The sequence below is a fragment of the Corvus cornix genome, chromosome 1A (genome assembly GCF_000738735.6).
Source record: "Corvus cornix cornix isolate S_Up_H32 chromosome 1A, ASM73873v5, whole genome shotgun sequence".
Lineage (NCBI taxonomy): Eukaryota > Metazoa > Chordata > Aves > Passeriformes > Corvidae > Corvus > Corvus cornix.
Genome location: NC_047057.1, coordinates 56,600,651 through 56,617,317, shown reverse-complemented (window position 1 = coordinate 56,617,317; position 16,667 = coordinate 56,600,651). Strand labels below are relative to the sequence as shown.

The 16,667-nt window shown below is 40.1% G+C and overlaps 1 protein-coding gene across 8 annotated transcripts in view; it reads right to left on the bottom strand.

Annotated features, from left to right (window-relative positions):
* BICD1 (BICD cargo adaptor 1) overlaps positions 1-16,667 on the bottom strand; it is a 169,702-nt gene that overhangs the window by 14,907 nt on the left and 138,128 nt on the right. For 4 of the 8 annotated variants that reach the window (XM_039570412.1, XM_039570410.1, XM_039570411.1 and 1 more), the window contains exon 7: positions 12,192-12,399. In XM_039570412.1, coding sequence (XP_039426346.1) covers positions 12,192-12,399 — 208 coding nt within the window. Of the gene's footprint in view, positions 1-10,920; positions 11,112-12,081; positions 12,400-16,667 lie in introns of those variants that run through there. The other 4 variants (XM_039570407.1, XM_039570408.1, XM_039570409.1 and 1 more) reach the window with 3 other exon arrangements.

The window sequence follows — 16,667 nt, the reverse complement described above, 5'->3', positions numbered from 1 at the left end:
TGATGTAAAGGGCTCAGAGATTTTCTCTCTCACAGATTAGCCACTGCTGATTTTCCTTTGGAACCTAAGGCCTAGTCCTAATCAAGCTAATCAGCTCCTGATGTAAGAGCATTAAAAAAATACCCAGGCTCAGAGAAACTACATCTGCTCACATGAGCACTGAATGTGCTGCTGTAAATTATCTGCTGGGAGCAAATATCACCAAAAAAAAGAGTATTTTCCTATGCTTCCCTTTGGCTCAGCCACAAAAACAACACGTTTCCCTTGTGTCACAAGATGTGCTCTGCCCTCCAGTCCATGAACTGGGTGACTAATCAACACAGGTCTGCTTTACTGGGTTATTCGTGTCTGAGATGGGCTTGCCTTCTGTTGACATCAGCAATGTCCTCACTGAAAAACCTACATGCAAGAATTTCCAGTCCCACCTGCTCAGGACCCAGCACACTGCAATGAACATTTCAGCACATTTTGGCTCTCAGTAAATTCCTAATCTCCACACAGCGCTCTCAAACACCGAGACTACTCAGAATCCCAAGATAAGCATAACATACTTTTAACTGCATTTAGTTCAGTTAATCAATGAAAAAAAAATTTTCCCCCTTTATCTGAAAGGGTAAAATTGAGAGTCAAACAGCAAACTGATCCACAGGTACTGTTACAGATTTGTCATTTCTGATATGCAAACACTGGGAAAAATCTGTTCTTGATAGATGAAAAGCTGTCAGTAAATGTTTATGACCAAATAAATAATAAAATAATATGACTGAGGCTTTTTCAGCCTGTTAAAACAAAGCTTCCCTGGCATCCCACTGATCACTTAAGGCCAACAGACACTCCTTCTTTGCTAGTTAAAACTTTTCAGGCTATCTGACTTTGTGTTACGCTACCCAATGTCAATGGAACTTGTTCCACCAAGTCTGAGGAATTTGGTAACGTGTCTATGAAGCTGTTATTGACAATTTACTTGAAAAGAGAAGCTGTCTCCATTAATATGGTAATGAATTGTTTTCATCCCTGAAATGTCAATTTAATGGGAAAGAATGAATGGTTAATAGCATGACTTGAAAGTATTGGGCAAAGAACAGATCAGTAGCCTCCTGGTTGTCCAGATGTAAAAACGTGTTATATCACAGAGCAAGACCTATAAAGATAATAAATCAATCCTCTCTGCTCAAAGGTGAAGAACAAGGAAAATTTCCAAACCAAAAGACAAATGCGAGATGTCAAGGAGAATGGGGCAGAGGGTGCTAAGATGCTTGCCTTCCTTGCTGAGATTTATAGAGATGCTTTCAAGCTGCAATCTGACAGGATGAGAAAAGTCCCCAAACTGTTTATATACAGGGGTGATGAGGACATAAGTTTATACAGCTGACAGCTGGTTTACTTATAATTTATCTTCATTTTTCTAACAAATGCCAAGAAAACTTTGACCTTCCTCAAGGCCAAGAGGAACTTTAAGAGGTAACAGTTATCACAAAGAACAGCTGGTGAGAGGACAGCTGTGACTTACCTTCGGAAAGAGCCACAAACAATGGTACAGGTCAAAGATTAGAAGAGTCTCTCCCTTCTCCTGCTTCCAGGGTCAGTTTGAGTCTGTAAATAACACAGTTACCTCTGCCCTACACACACAGCCCAGCAGATCAGTCTCTCAACTGAAAACTGGACACAGCTCCGTGTTTCTGCAAGCTGCCCTGGAATGAGAGGGCTATGGTGGAGCAGCCACTGGGGTTCCATGTGGATCCTGGCTGGCCTAATTAACCCCAGCTTGCTCAGAGCAGGATTGATTCAGATTGTCCTGGCCTGTGAGCAGAAGGAGCAGTGTAGGAGAACTGGCCCTTGTGCTGATACATTCTACCACTCCGTGACTGCCAGCCCCATCCTGGCACAGCAGCACGCAGTGCAACTTAGCTCCTGCACATTTTCCAGCAGCCACATTAGCTGGGATTTCCCACTGTCTGAATTTTACCTCTGTTCTATCCACTGAACAGTGGATCATTGATAGGAGATAGAGAAGTGTGTCAACCAACTATCATTTTCAGCTTTCTACACGGTCAAGGTAATCTACTATGAAATTTCTGTGTTGAGAGTGCAAGTACACAGGTAACTCACATTTTAAGCTTGCTATTCAAGAACCTTAATAGCTCAGATTACTTTTGATTGGAGAAGTTACAACAACAATTAATTCTTCCCCTACTTATTTCTTAGTCTTCTCAAAACCTGTTTGAAGAATAAGAGATGTGAGCATGCTGCTGACCTCCCATTAAGTACCAGTATCCATATATTGCCCTAAAATGCAATAGCCAGCTGTAGGATGCATCTAAAATCCTCATCAGCTGCTATCTCCCCATGCCCATGCTCTTTTCTCTTGCAAAGCAGGCCCAGGAATGTCCCACTGTTACTACAATAATCACAAGCTCCTGACACAGGCCCTCCTTTTGCTCCTCCTCTGAGCACTTCAGGACAAGGTCAGACAGAGTTAACCTAACAGAGGGCTTGCTGCTAAATGCTCTCAAGAGTAAGAGCAGGTACGGAGTTTAACTGCTATTTTCTTATGGCATTTAGGGAAATGCTATCTATCTTGGTGATTTCCACAAACGCACTCATGGAGCATCACTAACAACTTCATGCACTGCCTGGCACACAGCACAGACAGCCATGGTTTAGTAGGTCACTGATTCCGAGGCTTTCCAAAGCATGTCAGGTTTCTTGGGTATGTCCTAGTGAGTTCTTTCATCTATACAACAGCTACACTACATGGAGTGCTTTTACCCTTAATTTCCTTCTTCTGCATGACTTCACTTGTGTTTTCTTTTTAGACATGAGTTATCCCAAATCTAGAGAGCTGTTCCCCCATCAGTCCATGTGTTTCAGTGGTGATGTGCCTGCTAGCTCCAAGTAGTGTGATAAAGCTATATCCCAGCCTTGCCTTTTCCTGTAGTTCACATTAAGAATAGCTTTTAAAACAGAAATAATATCTTGTCATTAACAAAATTAGTGAAATGTATTTTTCTTCAGTTACAGGCTCAGAACATTAAGAGGTTTCTTGTCAGCTCTGTAGCCTTTTTCGCACTTTCTATATCACAACATGTTTATATTATTTCTTGAATGGTTTCTGTGAATGCTTTAAATAATTCCTCATTAAATCTACTGAGAAGCTAAATAATGGGTTAGTACAACAGAAATGGAAATGGCATAAGCTGAAAAAATTATCTTCAGTTCCTTTCTTTTATATACATTTCATAAAAAGCACATTTAGAAAGGTCTGATGATTCATGAAACACTCACTAAAAGACATACATTTTAAACATTTCAAAAGAGGAAAAGAAAGGTCTTAAAATTACAGAAAACATCACACTTTGATCTTGTTGTTTACCATGGAAACATAACAAGGATACATTTCAGGTCACAAAATCATCCAGAGCAAAAATACTTGCACTATTATATGGATAAAGAAGGGCCTGATCCAAAACTTGAAGTCAGTGGGAAGAGTAACTTTAGTAGGCTTTGGAAGAAACAACATAAGTTACAATTATAAGGTTCTAGGCCCCTAAAAAATGCAGACAGGGAGATACTTACAACCAAGGACACTAGTCTTGTTTAAAGAATTGCTGTGAGCTTACTCCACACACCACAACAACCCAAGGAACTGCTCTATTAGAGAGCTAAAATATCAGCATGTCTAATTTAAACAGAGACTCAGTTCCATTTTGCCTATTTTATGAGGCAAAAAGCACAATATTGAATACTCCTGTGTATTTGAGGGCAAAAATCAGCAAGTCATGAAACCACATTAAACCTTGTCATAAAAGAAGATAGAGAGGGATGGCTTTTGTTACCAACATTGTAAAGATATTTCAATCTCTGTTTTAGTTAATTGATAGGACTGGATTCCAAAGCCCAAAAATTTTCATAGAAAGCAACAAATATCTGGTAATATGCCTTAAAGACTTGATGTGTCACCTGTATACCTGTTTAGCTAGAAAAATAAGTCTAAATAAGACTTTACTGGAGAACTTCAACAAATGATGCTAATGTAAACCATTCCATCCAGCAATGATGTCATAGCTTAGATACAGAGAAAAAAATGTCAATAACCTTTTAATGAAAATATACAGCAGTAAGGCATGGATTTCACTGCAATCTTTTTTTTTTTTTATGTTTTATCAATCAAATTAGGGCTTCTATTAAAAACAGATTTTATTTCAGGATTTTTTCTTTATATAGTCAAAAAACATAAATAAAAAATAAATTAAACTTGTAGAACTGCAGTGAATTCATGCCACAATAGCTAAAGCATATTGAAGTAGCTAAATTACATTGATCAGCATGAAATGTATGGGTTTGGTCTCATCAGTGGCAACTGTAAAGCTAAATGCAAGAGAGGAAAAGCACAGAGTGAAAAGGTCCTGTTCACAGTGGCACCAAGAGGTAAAAGTACATTTAGCCAGCTGACTTCTTCATCAGTTACAGCCAACCAATGTCCTTGGCAAGGACACGGTTCTTCAAATTCAAAACGGCCTCCACAAGGACAACACACCATGCTTGAAATGGCATAAATATGCAATGCTCATCAAGCTGAGCTATATGAGCATATCAGATGCAGGACATGGCCCTGAGAGCAGGAAGATATATACATGTATCTGTATATATGCACTGATACCACTCATCAAACAATGAACACATACAGACACAAACATGGCATGTTTACAGAACCCACAGAAAATAGGACAATGCAGAACAAAAAGAGAGAACACAGATAATAAGTAAATAATGACTGAATTATCCTTTTTGTGAAGAGCATCAAAAAACCCTTACACATGATTTTTGTTTTTAAAAAGCCTACTAAAAACATATAAAATCCATTTTTCATGAAGAGCAGAGACAGATTAGACCAATATTGCATGAGTCTTACAACAGCCAGTAGCCTGTCTGATTGCACAAGCTCAGAGACACCTTGCAGGTACAGGATCATCATCAACACAAGCAAATTCCCAGCAGATAAAAATATACCATGCCTTCTCAGAAGAATCATCCATGGATCTCTAATGAAGCAAAGGGCAATTTGTACTCAGACTAAATTTGTGTTGCCAGAATAAAGTTGCAGGTTTTTTTAAAGAAATAATGATTCTGAAGAACTTACATGCTTTGGATTGCTTGGACAAGCAAATCAAACTTTCCTGAGGGAACAATTCAGAGTAGACTAGCCTGACTAATTAAATATTATATGGCTGCAGATCTTGTATAATAGTGGTGGCTTGGTTAGCCACCTGTCCTGCTTTTCAAGAATAAATTCTTTCACTTAATGTACAGAAAAATCCACATTGTTCAGAACTCAGTATAAAATTATCTAAGTTAAAATCAGCACAGATAGAGGTATCTAGATCCTAGTCATGTTGATTTTCCTCTTCATCAATCTATAAAATTTGTCCACAAAGGAGAAATGAGAAATATTTAAAACTCTTCACTGTGTGACCTGAGCAATCACAAAGATCTACAAAGCACCCTCCTGCAAAATTCATTTCTGAGCTGATGGCGTTCCTCAAAGGACTTCTTCCACAACCATTTTTCAAAAGAAGCTGTGCTTTCTTCTGTGCTCAGATTTCTAACAGTCCTGCTGTTTCAAAATTGAGAAGTACATAAAGAAGCAAAGTTGAGATATTGAAGTAATGCCTATAGCAGCCAGGCTTAAAAATTTGTAAGCAGCTTTCTAACATTGGAACTTCAGCTCAAAAGCAAAGCTGAAACTGGTTTTGGCAAAATATTCCTAAACAAACAAAAAACGTGCACAATTAAAGACCTTGAACAGAAACCCTTTTCATGACACAAAGAAAGCAGACACAAACCTGCTCTCAAAAATGTATTTCCCTGACCTTTACACAGGCACACCTCTCCAGACAGCCTCCTCTGTGCAGAGTGGTGTCAGCCTGAAAACCTCTGCTCAGCTTCCCAACCCCTGCATTCAACAGGGGAGGGCAAGGCAGCTTCTACTCACAATACACCTTTTGAAGATGATTTCCCATATCTTCACACTACCTAAACAAGATGAAGAAGCAAGAATCTTGCCCCACATGCCAAGTTCCACTTTAAGGTTATTTAAAGAAAAATACAGAAGGAACATGAGCTTCTGATTACACTGAGAATAACCTTTTATAGAGTATTTCTCCAGTCATATCTAAAACACTGCACTTAAAAAAAAGCTCAAAATCCAGAAAGAAAAAATTTTAAAATAGCATGAGAGTGTATTCTTCAACCCTTGAGCCAAAACAGGTTACTCGATACCTCTCACGGACTACCAAAAGCCCTTGATTCCCTATAACACTAAGAGCCAGCCTACTCAGAAGACCTTCTACTCCTTGTTGTGCTAAACTGTGTTTGTGCTACATCAAACAGATCAAAGCATTCCCAGGTTTCTTACCTATTCTTCACATTTTAAACCACTCTCAGTGCAAAGGCAAGTAGCAAAGACAATTCTTAAGCAACTTCCCTTGAGTTCCAGCTTAAAGATTTAATTATAAGACTCCCTAGGACCTCAACTTTGGGTCATTGAGATTTTTTATTTTCATTTTCCTTGTTAGCTTTAAAAAATACTTTCCACCTACAGAAGCTGTAAGTTAGTTCTTGGTGACACTATAGGAATCTCCTTTGGGACAGAGGTTTTTTAAATTAAGTTAAATTTTATGGTAAGAATGCAAACCAACAAACAAGAGCTAGTTATTTGTATCATATTGTGATTCATGTTTGATTTGCCTGTAAGCATAGGGCTACATCAGAACTAAATCTTGGATTATGTTTTAGTAAGAGTAACTATTACATACTCTTAATTACATGTCGTAGGTGGTGAGCTTAGTGCCTGAGCAGTTGCTATACTATTATGTGGCTTTCTTTGTGCTGTCTTTATCTTCCACATTAGTATCTTCTTGTGGGAACTAAATGCCAGGCTGTAAATCACTCTTGAAAGTCAGCTGAAAAGCAAGTGTGCTTTCAGGGTTAGTGTGCTTTCAGAAAGGAGCAACACTACAAAATTACTTAATTTTGCAAGTTTGGTTTTGGTTTTTTGTTTGTTTTTTTTTTACAGGTTTTCAGAAGAGCTATTTTATGAAATGGATTTAATTGTTCTTTGTAACAACGAAGAACAATTAAATCTAAATCCCACAAAAACACAAATCTGGGACTGAAGCAAACTAGTATAGTTCTGTTGAAATCCGGTCTATCCCGGCTTGGGTCAACCAAACATCTGACCTCAGCTGGGCTTGGAATTTGAGAGAAATGTGTCACATTTAAGGCTGCTACCTTCCTTTTACTATTGTAATAAAATAAAATAGATATGACTGTAAAAATTTCTCGAAAAGGAAAAGGATTACTCATTATGATCTGTATTCCTTCAAAATATGAAATACTTTTTACAGTGTTTTCCTGTGTGGGATTTTAAATACCAAGCAAAAACAACAGGGGAAAGAAGCATCTACCACATTTTGTTTGGAGGGCACTCCTGCAAAGGAGACTCTCAGGTGGTCTGTTGTTGACTCTGTTTGAGTGAGAACACTGCAGCCATTGATTGATTACTGTCCTTCTCATAACCTGTTGGGAAACCTTTTACTTCAGGTACATCTTCTACACAAGGATCTTGATTTAATTTTAAGCTAAAATAGCAGAACTTGATATTCAGCTTCTGGAATTTCCATGTTAAAGTATCTGACAGTGATGCCTTAGGTTTTAACTTTTGTATTTTTCAAATCCTGCACTGCTTAGTGGGTAACTCTGAAGTTTCGTGTGGCCTATTAACTACTGTTCTCTCATGCTGGTTAGACATAACAAGCCTCTCTAGGTCTGCTCTTCAAGGACAGCAGGCCCCAAAATGTGTAAACTAAAGCCTAGAGAAGGGGGGGGGCACACTTGGGGCAATCACATCATCAACTGAGGCTATAATTGGAGAGTTAACCCTGATATGCAAATGAACCAAACTTATTGAAGTGTGAAGAACTCATGACTCAGCATCCATCTTGGGTGTAGCCTTTTGACTGTCCAGGGTATACCTTTGAAGGCTCTTCAAATAAATACCTACTTTTATTCTCTTATTTTTGTCTAGCCTCTGTTTTTAGGTGGCCACCTCTAGGCATCAGCAGAGAAAAGAGTGCTGTCAAGGCAGATACTACAGGAGACCTTTTTAGTCTTGTTTTTTCCTTGAAGAGGTTGAGAGAACCATATTTCATATTTGGGACTGTGGTATATTAAGAGGCACCTAGTGACTTCATATTTGAGGAGAATACAACTGCAAAGGAAAGGTCATTTTTCAGTCTTACACCCTGTCAAACCCAGCAGTAGGCTTTCTATATGCCCTGACCTTTTCATGTAGTTAGGAAAACAAACACAAACACATCCAAAGGTGGGCTGGAATTGCACTGGGCACATACTGGATGCTTCTGTCTATCAGAAGAATAAAGACTTGAAAGTGTAAAAATACATGTCAGCAGAACAGAAGCAAAGAAGAAACAAGCAACAAAGCTAAATGCATACCAGTACCTAGGAGCAATGGAACATGATACTTTGGAAAAGCACCAGTGGTATTTTTAGCCCCTGAAGGCCGTTAAGAGCTATTAGCTCAATTAGAAAGCCCAGATCAAGTCGTGCTGTCACAGCTTCCTGTCAGGGATGCCTGCATGCTGATCTAGAGCTGAGGGCATTCAAATGGCAATTGAGCAGGAAATGACAATCTCTTGCTTCAGAGGTCTTCAGTTCAGCTGGCTTTCCTCTGAAGAAGGCTGCCAAAAACAGTCAGGCTTTCCCTCTCCAGGTATGCGGCAGCAGTCAAAGCAAAAGCAGCCTCTTCCGCCAAGCACCAAGTGCAGAAGAAGGTGCAAGAGAAACAGAGGCACAGCTTGCTGCTGCATGGGGCTCATGGGGCAGAGGAACCTGTCCTGTTTCTCCTGACACCAAGTTCAGCTATTTTGGCTCTTGGTCTCCATCTCCAATCAAACACATTCCCAGTTACAGCCTCCCAGTCCCCACATCCCTGGGAGCTAATGAAAGCTCTCACATCACATGGGTGAAAAATTCTTGTGAAGGAAATAGTTCACAAATTTAAAAGAGAGGGGGGGAAAAAAAAAAACCCTAAACACCAAAACGTGTTTCCATTCAATATAGGTTTGATTCATTCTCACTCCACTCCTGAGGCCTTAGCCTCAAGCCAAGCTACACTTCATTCCATACTGTTTGACTTTGGATGCTGCTTTTTTGCACCCTCTCTGAAGCAGGTGTGGGTTGCTACACTTCTTGCTGCTTTGCTTGACTGCACAAATCTTCTGAGAACAGAAACTCTTTGTGAGACAAGGCTTTTAAACATTCTCAGTAAAAGCAGCAGAATAACATTCTTCGCTGTTCCTTACTTTTAGGAAACAGATAATTAGACAGATGGCAAAAAAATCCTACTTAGTGCATCATTCCTTTCATCTATTAACAACTGTAAGAAATCTTCCAGAAACTGGTAAAAACAATGATGAATAATTCCCTGCTTAATCCTCAGCCTGGTTCTAACCTGGTCCTGCCAACACTGGAATCTGAATGCTCAGAAAAATCTCGGGTTTGGACCTGTCAGTCTCACAGGCTGAGACTAAAGTGATGTGATGCCATGTGATGGTATAAAATTCTGACAAATGCATTCAGAAAGCTGAGATGGTTGTAGATTCATAAGGACAACTGTAACATACATCAGTGACTCTGTCTCAAGACCCTTATACTCTAAATATGTAGAGATGTACCTGAAGTGACAGGCAAGGCTCCAGAAAAACATAATTTTCTGGACAATTCTACCTTTCAGGCTGCTTCATCCTTTGGTCTGTTACTGGACAAAGACTGTGCCAGTGTTTCACAATCTGTGGTCCACACATCCATGATGTTCCATGAGATATCAGATGCTTCTTTCCCCCCCCTCCCATGTTTTTCTCCTCAGGAGACAGCTCTTCGATTTATTTACTGCAACACACCCTAGCAAAATGTCTTCAGATTCTCTGCAGTTTTTACACTTGTCCTCTGAGTGGGTGTTACTTGCATGGCACTACTCAAAGGCAGCTCTGACACCGATGGCACTAGGTGAGAAATATAACCTGTAACAGGGTACTGCTCAGCTTCCCAGAATAAACATTTACTTGAGCAAAAACTACTCTTATGGATATTAGCTTTCATATTTTCTACTTATGCTTTTTGTGTATAACATATTTCAAAACAAGGAATGAACAAAATTACCACCAGACAAGACTGTGCACAGTTAAAGGCTAAAGGCTCTGCTCAGGTGCAGAAGATAAGAAATTATTAGCTGGTCTCTCAGGAGAAGAAAGCTATCACACCTTTGAAATGCCATTCCAGTTTGCATTTCCTTTCTACGCCTCATTCAAAGCAGATACCACATTTTGGCAGGAAATTAAGAGCAAAAGCTTCCTGCACAGATAAACTCCATGACTCAATTTGTATAAACTAAGCCTTCTGTGAGTTGAGCATCACCCTTTGGAAAAACCTGACTGAATGCTCCAGGGTGAGAAGACGGGTGCTGCGGAGGCTCCTGCACACTGCCAGCCGCTCCCTCGCTGGTCCTCATGCATCTGACTCCTCTATCCCATGGGATTTGTGTCTTCCAGGGGAACTACCAATGCCACCACCAGGCTAAGCTCCACCCAGGCACAGGGATGCAGCCTCTGTGGATGCCAGTGGGACTACACCCACATATACCACAGCAGGACTTTCCACACTGCATCTGAAACCAGTTTGGGCCGCTGCCGGCAGAATGTCATCTCCTGCCACACGTGACACAGGAGGAGACATTTTGCTTTTCAAGAAGGTGCCCAAATCAAATTGCATCTGCAGTGCTGGGAGGGTCCCCTGCTCTGCTAACCACTCAGCACCACATGCACCCAAGGAAAAAATGTTTACCTGGTATGGCCACGGTTAACCTTTTTTCCTTGCTGAGACGGTGCCCATGGATGAATTCACTCATGGAAGGGGGGCCCCTCAGAAGATATGATTCTGTGGAGGCAGGATGAGGGGGGGCTCTTAATAATTTCTGGAGGTAGGTCCCTGAAGTCCTGGGATGGCTCTGATCACAAAGGGAAGGTGAGAATAGTCTTGCAGGAGATCCAAGAAAAATACATATGGAAACAAAAGAGTTTTACTTTAATTACCTTTCAAAGCCTCACGAATGACAATAGCATCTCAACTTGCTTAACAAGTAAAAATCAACTATCCTTGACACCCCATGTCATTTCCAGAGCAGGACTCCTTTCCTGCATTGGAAATCCTCATTCAATTTGGGGAAGGAGGAGATGAGGTTGGGTTATATCTCAGCATCCTCAAGTCAACATGTATGAGGCTCCCTGAAGGTTCTCTTGGTTTTGCATTGTGATTGGAGCATACAAGAAAAGGGGATGATTATCTAGGACTTCTCTAACAGAGTCCTCTTCATCTTCAAAACCATGGAGATGCGTACACCTAGAGATTTTTGGCAGGGGCAGGCACAAGACAAGAACTCACTGCTTGAACAGCAAAATATTTGCATTAGGTTACAAATGGCAGTCATCCCCCTTCAAAAGGTTTCTTGCTCCCATGTAGAAAAATTGATCTGAGTGAACACATCCATATTCTTTTCACACTGATAAAGATCAAGTGAGCACCAGAGCTTAACAAAGAAATGCAGTTTCCTTCATGTTAAGCACTTAAATGCTCATAGAGCACAATCCTTTTTATATTCCAGATGCTCATTATGGAAAACTGTAGGGAAAACTTAAAGAAAACTTGTTAAAGAAAATACATTCACACTTAATATTAAAGACATACAAGATGCACTGAGACACTGACAGAATATAGTTCAAAACACTGCATTCAGAAGGAGGAAATAACAGTGAGTAGGGGGATCAGAACCACATGTTGCCAGGCTTTGAATTTCATACTCATATCCTCCCCACCTCCTTCTCCCCAGTCAAAGTACGGAAAGAAAAAATAAAGTAAAAAAAGGAATCATTCTGTTTATAATTCGGTGAACAACTTTAATGCAAGTCTGGCTACTGCACTGTACTGTAAAGATCACTGCATGCATACCTTTTCCTCTGAGTGCCACTGCTGACCAGTAAGTTTGGTTGCTGTGGGCCCTGACTATGCAGGAGGAAAGTGTCTATGCTTGGCACGGTGGCTGATGCCTCCTCACTTACTTTAGGGCTGCCGATCTTGCTCTTTCCAAGCTTGCCTTTGCTGCGTCGGGATTGCTCATGGTCGAACTCTAAATCCTCCAGGCGCTGGGTCAGGGCAAGTTTTTGCTGGATAGCCATGCGCAGCAGAGAGTTCAGGGTCTTCTTCTCATCCTCTGCAGCCGCCAGCTGCCTCTGCATCTCATCCAGCTGTGTGACATACTCATCACACCTGCAGAAAAACAGGGCAGAAATCTGGGGAAACGGCCCAAGGACCGACTCTACCAATGAGCACGTTCCCGGGCTTCAGTTACAGAGGCGGATTCAGATCCCAGCTTTTGCTGACTGTAATCCTGGAAGCAGGCAGCCTGAATTCTTCTGTTCCCACTTGGAATAAATTTAGGCTTGGATCTGAATGTCAACACTTCCCATTCAGCAAGACAACCTGTGCCTATATTAACATAGTCTATGACAATGTAACATGTTTCTGATGCAGGCAACAAGCAGCTGGAGGGCAGGTATGGAATTATTTCCAGTTTAAAGCCCAAATAAGAATTTTGGGTGCTGCTTCTACTAGTAAGTCACCATGAATAATAATGTCTACCAATTAGAAAATACTATTTTTCACAGGCAGTAATATCCACTTCAAGAAAGTATTACAAAAGAAGACGGCGAGTAGTTTGGACACTTGACGCATCAGATTTTGTGAAATGAGAAACCCTCAGTTAATTCCCATTGTTAACCATTTACTACCATGATTGCCATTATTCACCATTGATTAAAAAGATACTACTCAGGAAACCCCACACGAGGAAGTTATTTCACATTTACTGTTGAATCTCTTGGAGGTGTGTTCATTGCTATGAACCTACTCCATTTTTAATTCTCAGCCTCTTTTACCCACATGAAAAATTATCTTTTCATTTGCTTTAGATCTCTGAGAACTAAAACCACCTTTCTTATGATTTTGTTATATTTAAGACCAAATTCAATTTATTTCTGCTTTTAGCAGTAATTCCTAAAGTTAACAGGAAAAGCAAGACATCTCAAAATTGTCTTAAAACACTTTTTGAAGTGAAATAGCTTCAGTTTGATAGCAATAGACCATCTAATCAGTAAGAACCAAGAGTAATAAAAATAAATGTATCCCAGCAGTAAGATGATTCACAGACAGCAGTACTGCCTGACCATCAGACTTTTGTGGAAACATCCAAGGATTTTTCATGTTGAATGATGCAGCTTTCACCAGATCTCCTTCCCACAAGATCTGTATGACTCTAAGTAGCTTTGCTGTGTAATTGCAATTGTGTAATAGATGAGGATGTAACTTTATCACTTACAGAAAGCAAGCATAGAAAATTAATTTAGTCTTCCTTATCAAAATATGTGATGCAACAAACCTTTGAAATATTGCAAACTGAGGGATGAAACTAATTTCTCTGAAAGTTTAATATTCACCTTGGGCAACAGGAACAAAGTATTATTGAAAATGTGTAGTTAGTTATTCTTCACACACAAACACATATATTGAGCTCCCCTTTTGAACAATTCAGGCACTGCAAGCAAAATTACTACGCCAGATACCGCTTCATCTACAGTTTCAGTATTATCTTTCTTCTACAGGACCTTAATAAGCATGATTGTTACTATCCAAGCCTTGATTAAAACTGATATTTATGAAATGCTGGTTGGCTTAAAGCCAACTTGCACACCTGTTTCTGTTCTAAGCCATGAGATGTCTACTGATGCTTAAGTCAGTTTCCTTGACAGAGACATGAAATCAGCATTCTGATTACTATAGTAATTCCTATTTCAAATTAATTCACTTTAATGTCTGTGTTATCAGAGTTTTAAAGACTCATTCCTCTAACCAGATGGATCTTGTATCCATGTCTCTTATTCTCTCCTGCTTTCCTTTTTGTCCAGGAGACCTCTTTTGTTTCCAAGTATGTTTTTCTGTTGAAAATTTTTAGAAGTAACACCTGCAGCAACACCTGCGGCACACTGCCACTAGAAGAATGAATTGCCTTGCTTTAATATGCCAATAAATCAATTTTAGTTTTGGAAAAAGACTGATTTAGCTCAGGCCTTAGAAGGTATTCTTGGTATTTGCACATCTGATTTGTAGAACAGCCCAACTGAACAGTTAAGAAACAAATGTCATGAAGGTGGGCATTACTAAAGCAGTCTTAGACAAACCTGCTATGAGCTATATCAAGCTGGCTTGAGAAATCTGGATATACTAGATGCTGTTAGCTGGTCTCATACTTGAGACAAAACAAATCTCGTGAATACATTTTCCAACTGTTCTGATTAATTACAGAACTCTTCCTAGAAGAGTCCCATTAAGAGCAAGTCCACATTTCTGGTAGTTCACTGCAGTGTTTGGGTGGTTCCAGTCATCTGACCTCCACCATGACTCAAAGTTCCTAATTATTTTTCACAGATGCATGGTCCATTGTCTCTGGGTTTTGCTGCTCAAGCTTTTTTTTTTTTTTTGAGAAACAATGTTCAGAAAGGTTAAACTTAAATCACCCAAGTAAAGGCCTTAATTAACTTTAGAAACTGCTGGACTAACAGCCTCAGATCTCCTGGAATTTAGCAGCACTGAAGTTTATTCCATGTAGTGGGAGGTAACTAGTGCCTGCAGCCATAATATTTCCCTTCACTGAAATATTCCCAGTTATGTGTAAGTGTGGGATAAAAGGAGAAGTGTTTCCAATTAAAAAAGAAAAAAGCAGTGCACACATCTATATTGCCTTTCACCCACACAGTTGATAAACATTCATCAGGTCTCACAGGAGTAAGAAAAAGGTTGAGGAGGTCCTAAAAGAAAAAGGTAAGGAGCTCCTAAGAAAGATGACTTCTGGCGTGGCAGAGACCATTGTGGGGTTCCAGGATACTCCAGGGCTCTGAACAGGTCTTTCAGAAAGGCTCAAACAGTGATCCCAAAAGTTAGGTTATGTCCTCCTGAGTCAGAACTCTTTCCCAATTTCCCTCTTGCCCCAGGGCAGTTTGTAAGCTGCAAGTGGCTATTAAATAAACAGCACTGTTTTCTTGCTGTCTGCTGGTCTACTTATAGTCAGAACAAAAGTCAAGGTTTCACCTATTTTTCATTTGGAAGCAGACAGATGAATAAGCCCACTTATTTTGTATGAACTGATCCAAGAAGCTTATACAGGATTTTAAGGGATTTCTGGTTCCATCTATCCCTCTTGTCTAGGAATGTAAACCAAATACCAAGTCAGGCTTATGTGTAATTTAGGTAACATAAATCATAGCAGAGCTTGAGCTAAAACCCAGTGACAGTGACAGGTCCCTGCTCTAACCACATAATCGTAATTCTCTTCCGTTCATAAATGTTTTCTCAGCTCCAGGACCTGTCCAATCTCCCTACTCCGCCTCTTCAGCACACATTTTTCTTTAAAAATTAATCATAAGAAAATATTTTGATGGATGAAGAATAAAATCCATGCATGCAGTGTCAGGACTATGGCAATATCACAAGCAATATTTCCTGCTCTCTCCTGTTAACTATCTCTATTTAGGATGGGAAAGCAAGCAGTGTAGAGACTCAGTGAAGTTAGCGTCCTGAAACCCTTTAGGATTCTGTTTAAAAGCAGTTCGTTCTCTCCTTCAGCACAGGACTTCCTCTCACAGGGCGACACCTGCTCTAGACTGTAAAATTAATGTTTTAAATAGTTTATTATTTATTGTTCCTCTGGATGAGTGCCGCTTGCTGCTTCGCACTCCCACAGCGCTCACCCTGGGTCAGCAACAAAGAGGAAGCAACAGGAGGGTCAGGAAAGGCTTCTCTGGGAATACCAGAAGCAGCCCACGACAAAATAACCAGGTTAAAGGTGGTACGTGGCCCTGGCATCAAACAGACACTTCAACTCTGCTTTGCCAACCCCTTGAATCTCATGAAACAGATTTTATACACTCTTGCTTTCTCTTTGTAAGAGATGTGTTCTGGGAAATATTCTTGACAGGTCTGAAGCACATAAATCCCAGAAAGGGATCGATCACAAGGCTAATGAAAAGGGAAGGAGGAAGTTGTAGAGACCAGAATCTCAGAGATTTTTGGATTGGGGAAATAACATGCTCCAGAAGGAAAAGGGGCAAAAGTAGAGGGTCAAGCAGGACAGAAAGACTTTTGAGATGAAGAACTGAGGAAAGAACTTAAGGAGTGAAGGATGAACAATTGTCAGGAAAAACACAGAAAAAGGAAGGCTCCTGCTTTCTGCATAGGTGAGCTTTGGAGAAAAGCGTCAACTTTGCTTCAGAACAGAAACAGATGTGCTGTGCTCTCCTTATGACGTGTGCTATGACCTTTATCCAGTGTATTTGAGGAAGGAACCATACAGTTCAGCACCAGATGAACATCCATTTGGAGACCAAAATGGTGGTTTATGGAAAGAGAAAGGATATTGTTCTATCAAACAGTATAAGCAACCATTTTCAGATCTATAATACAATCCTACTATCAGAAGGATGATC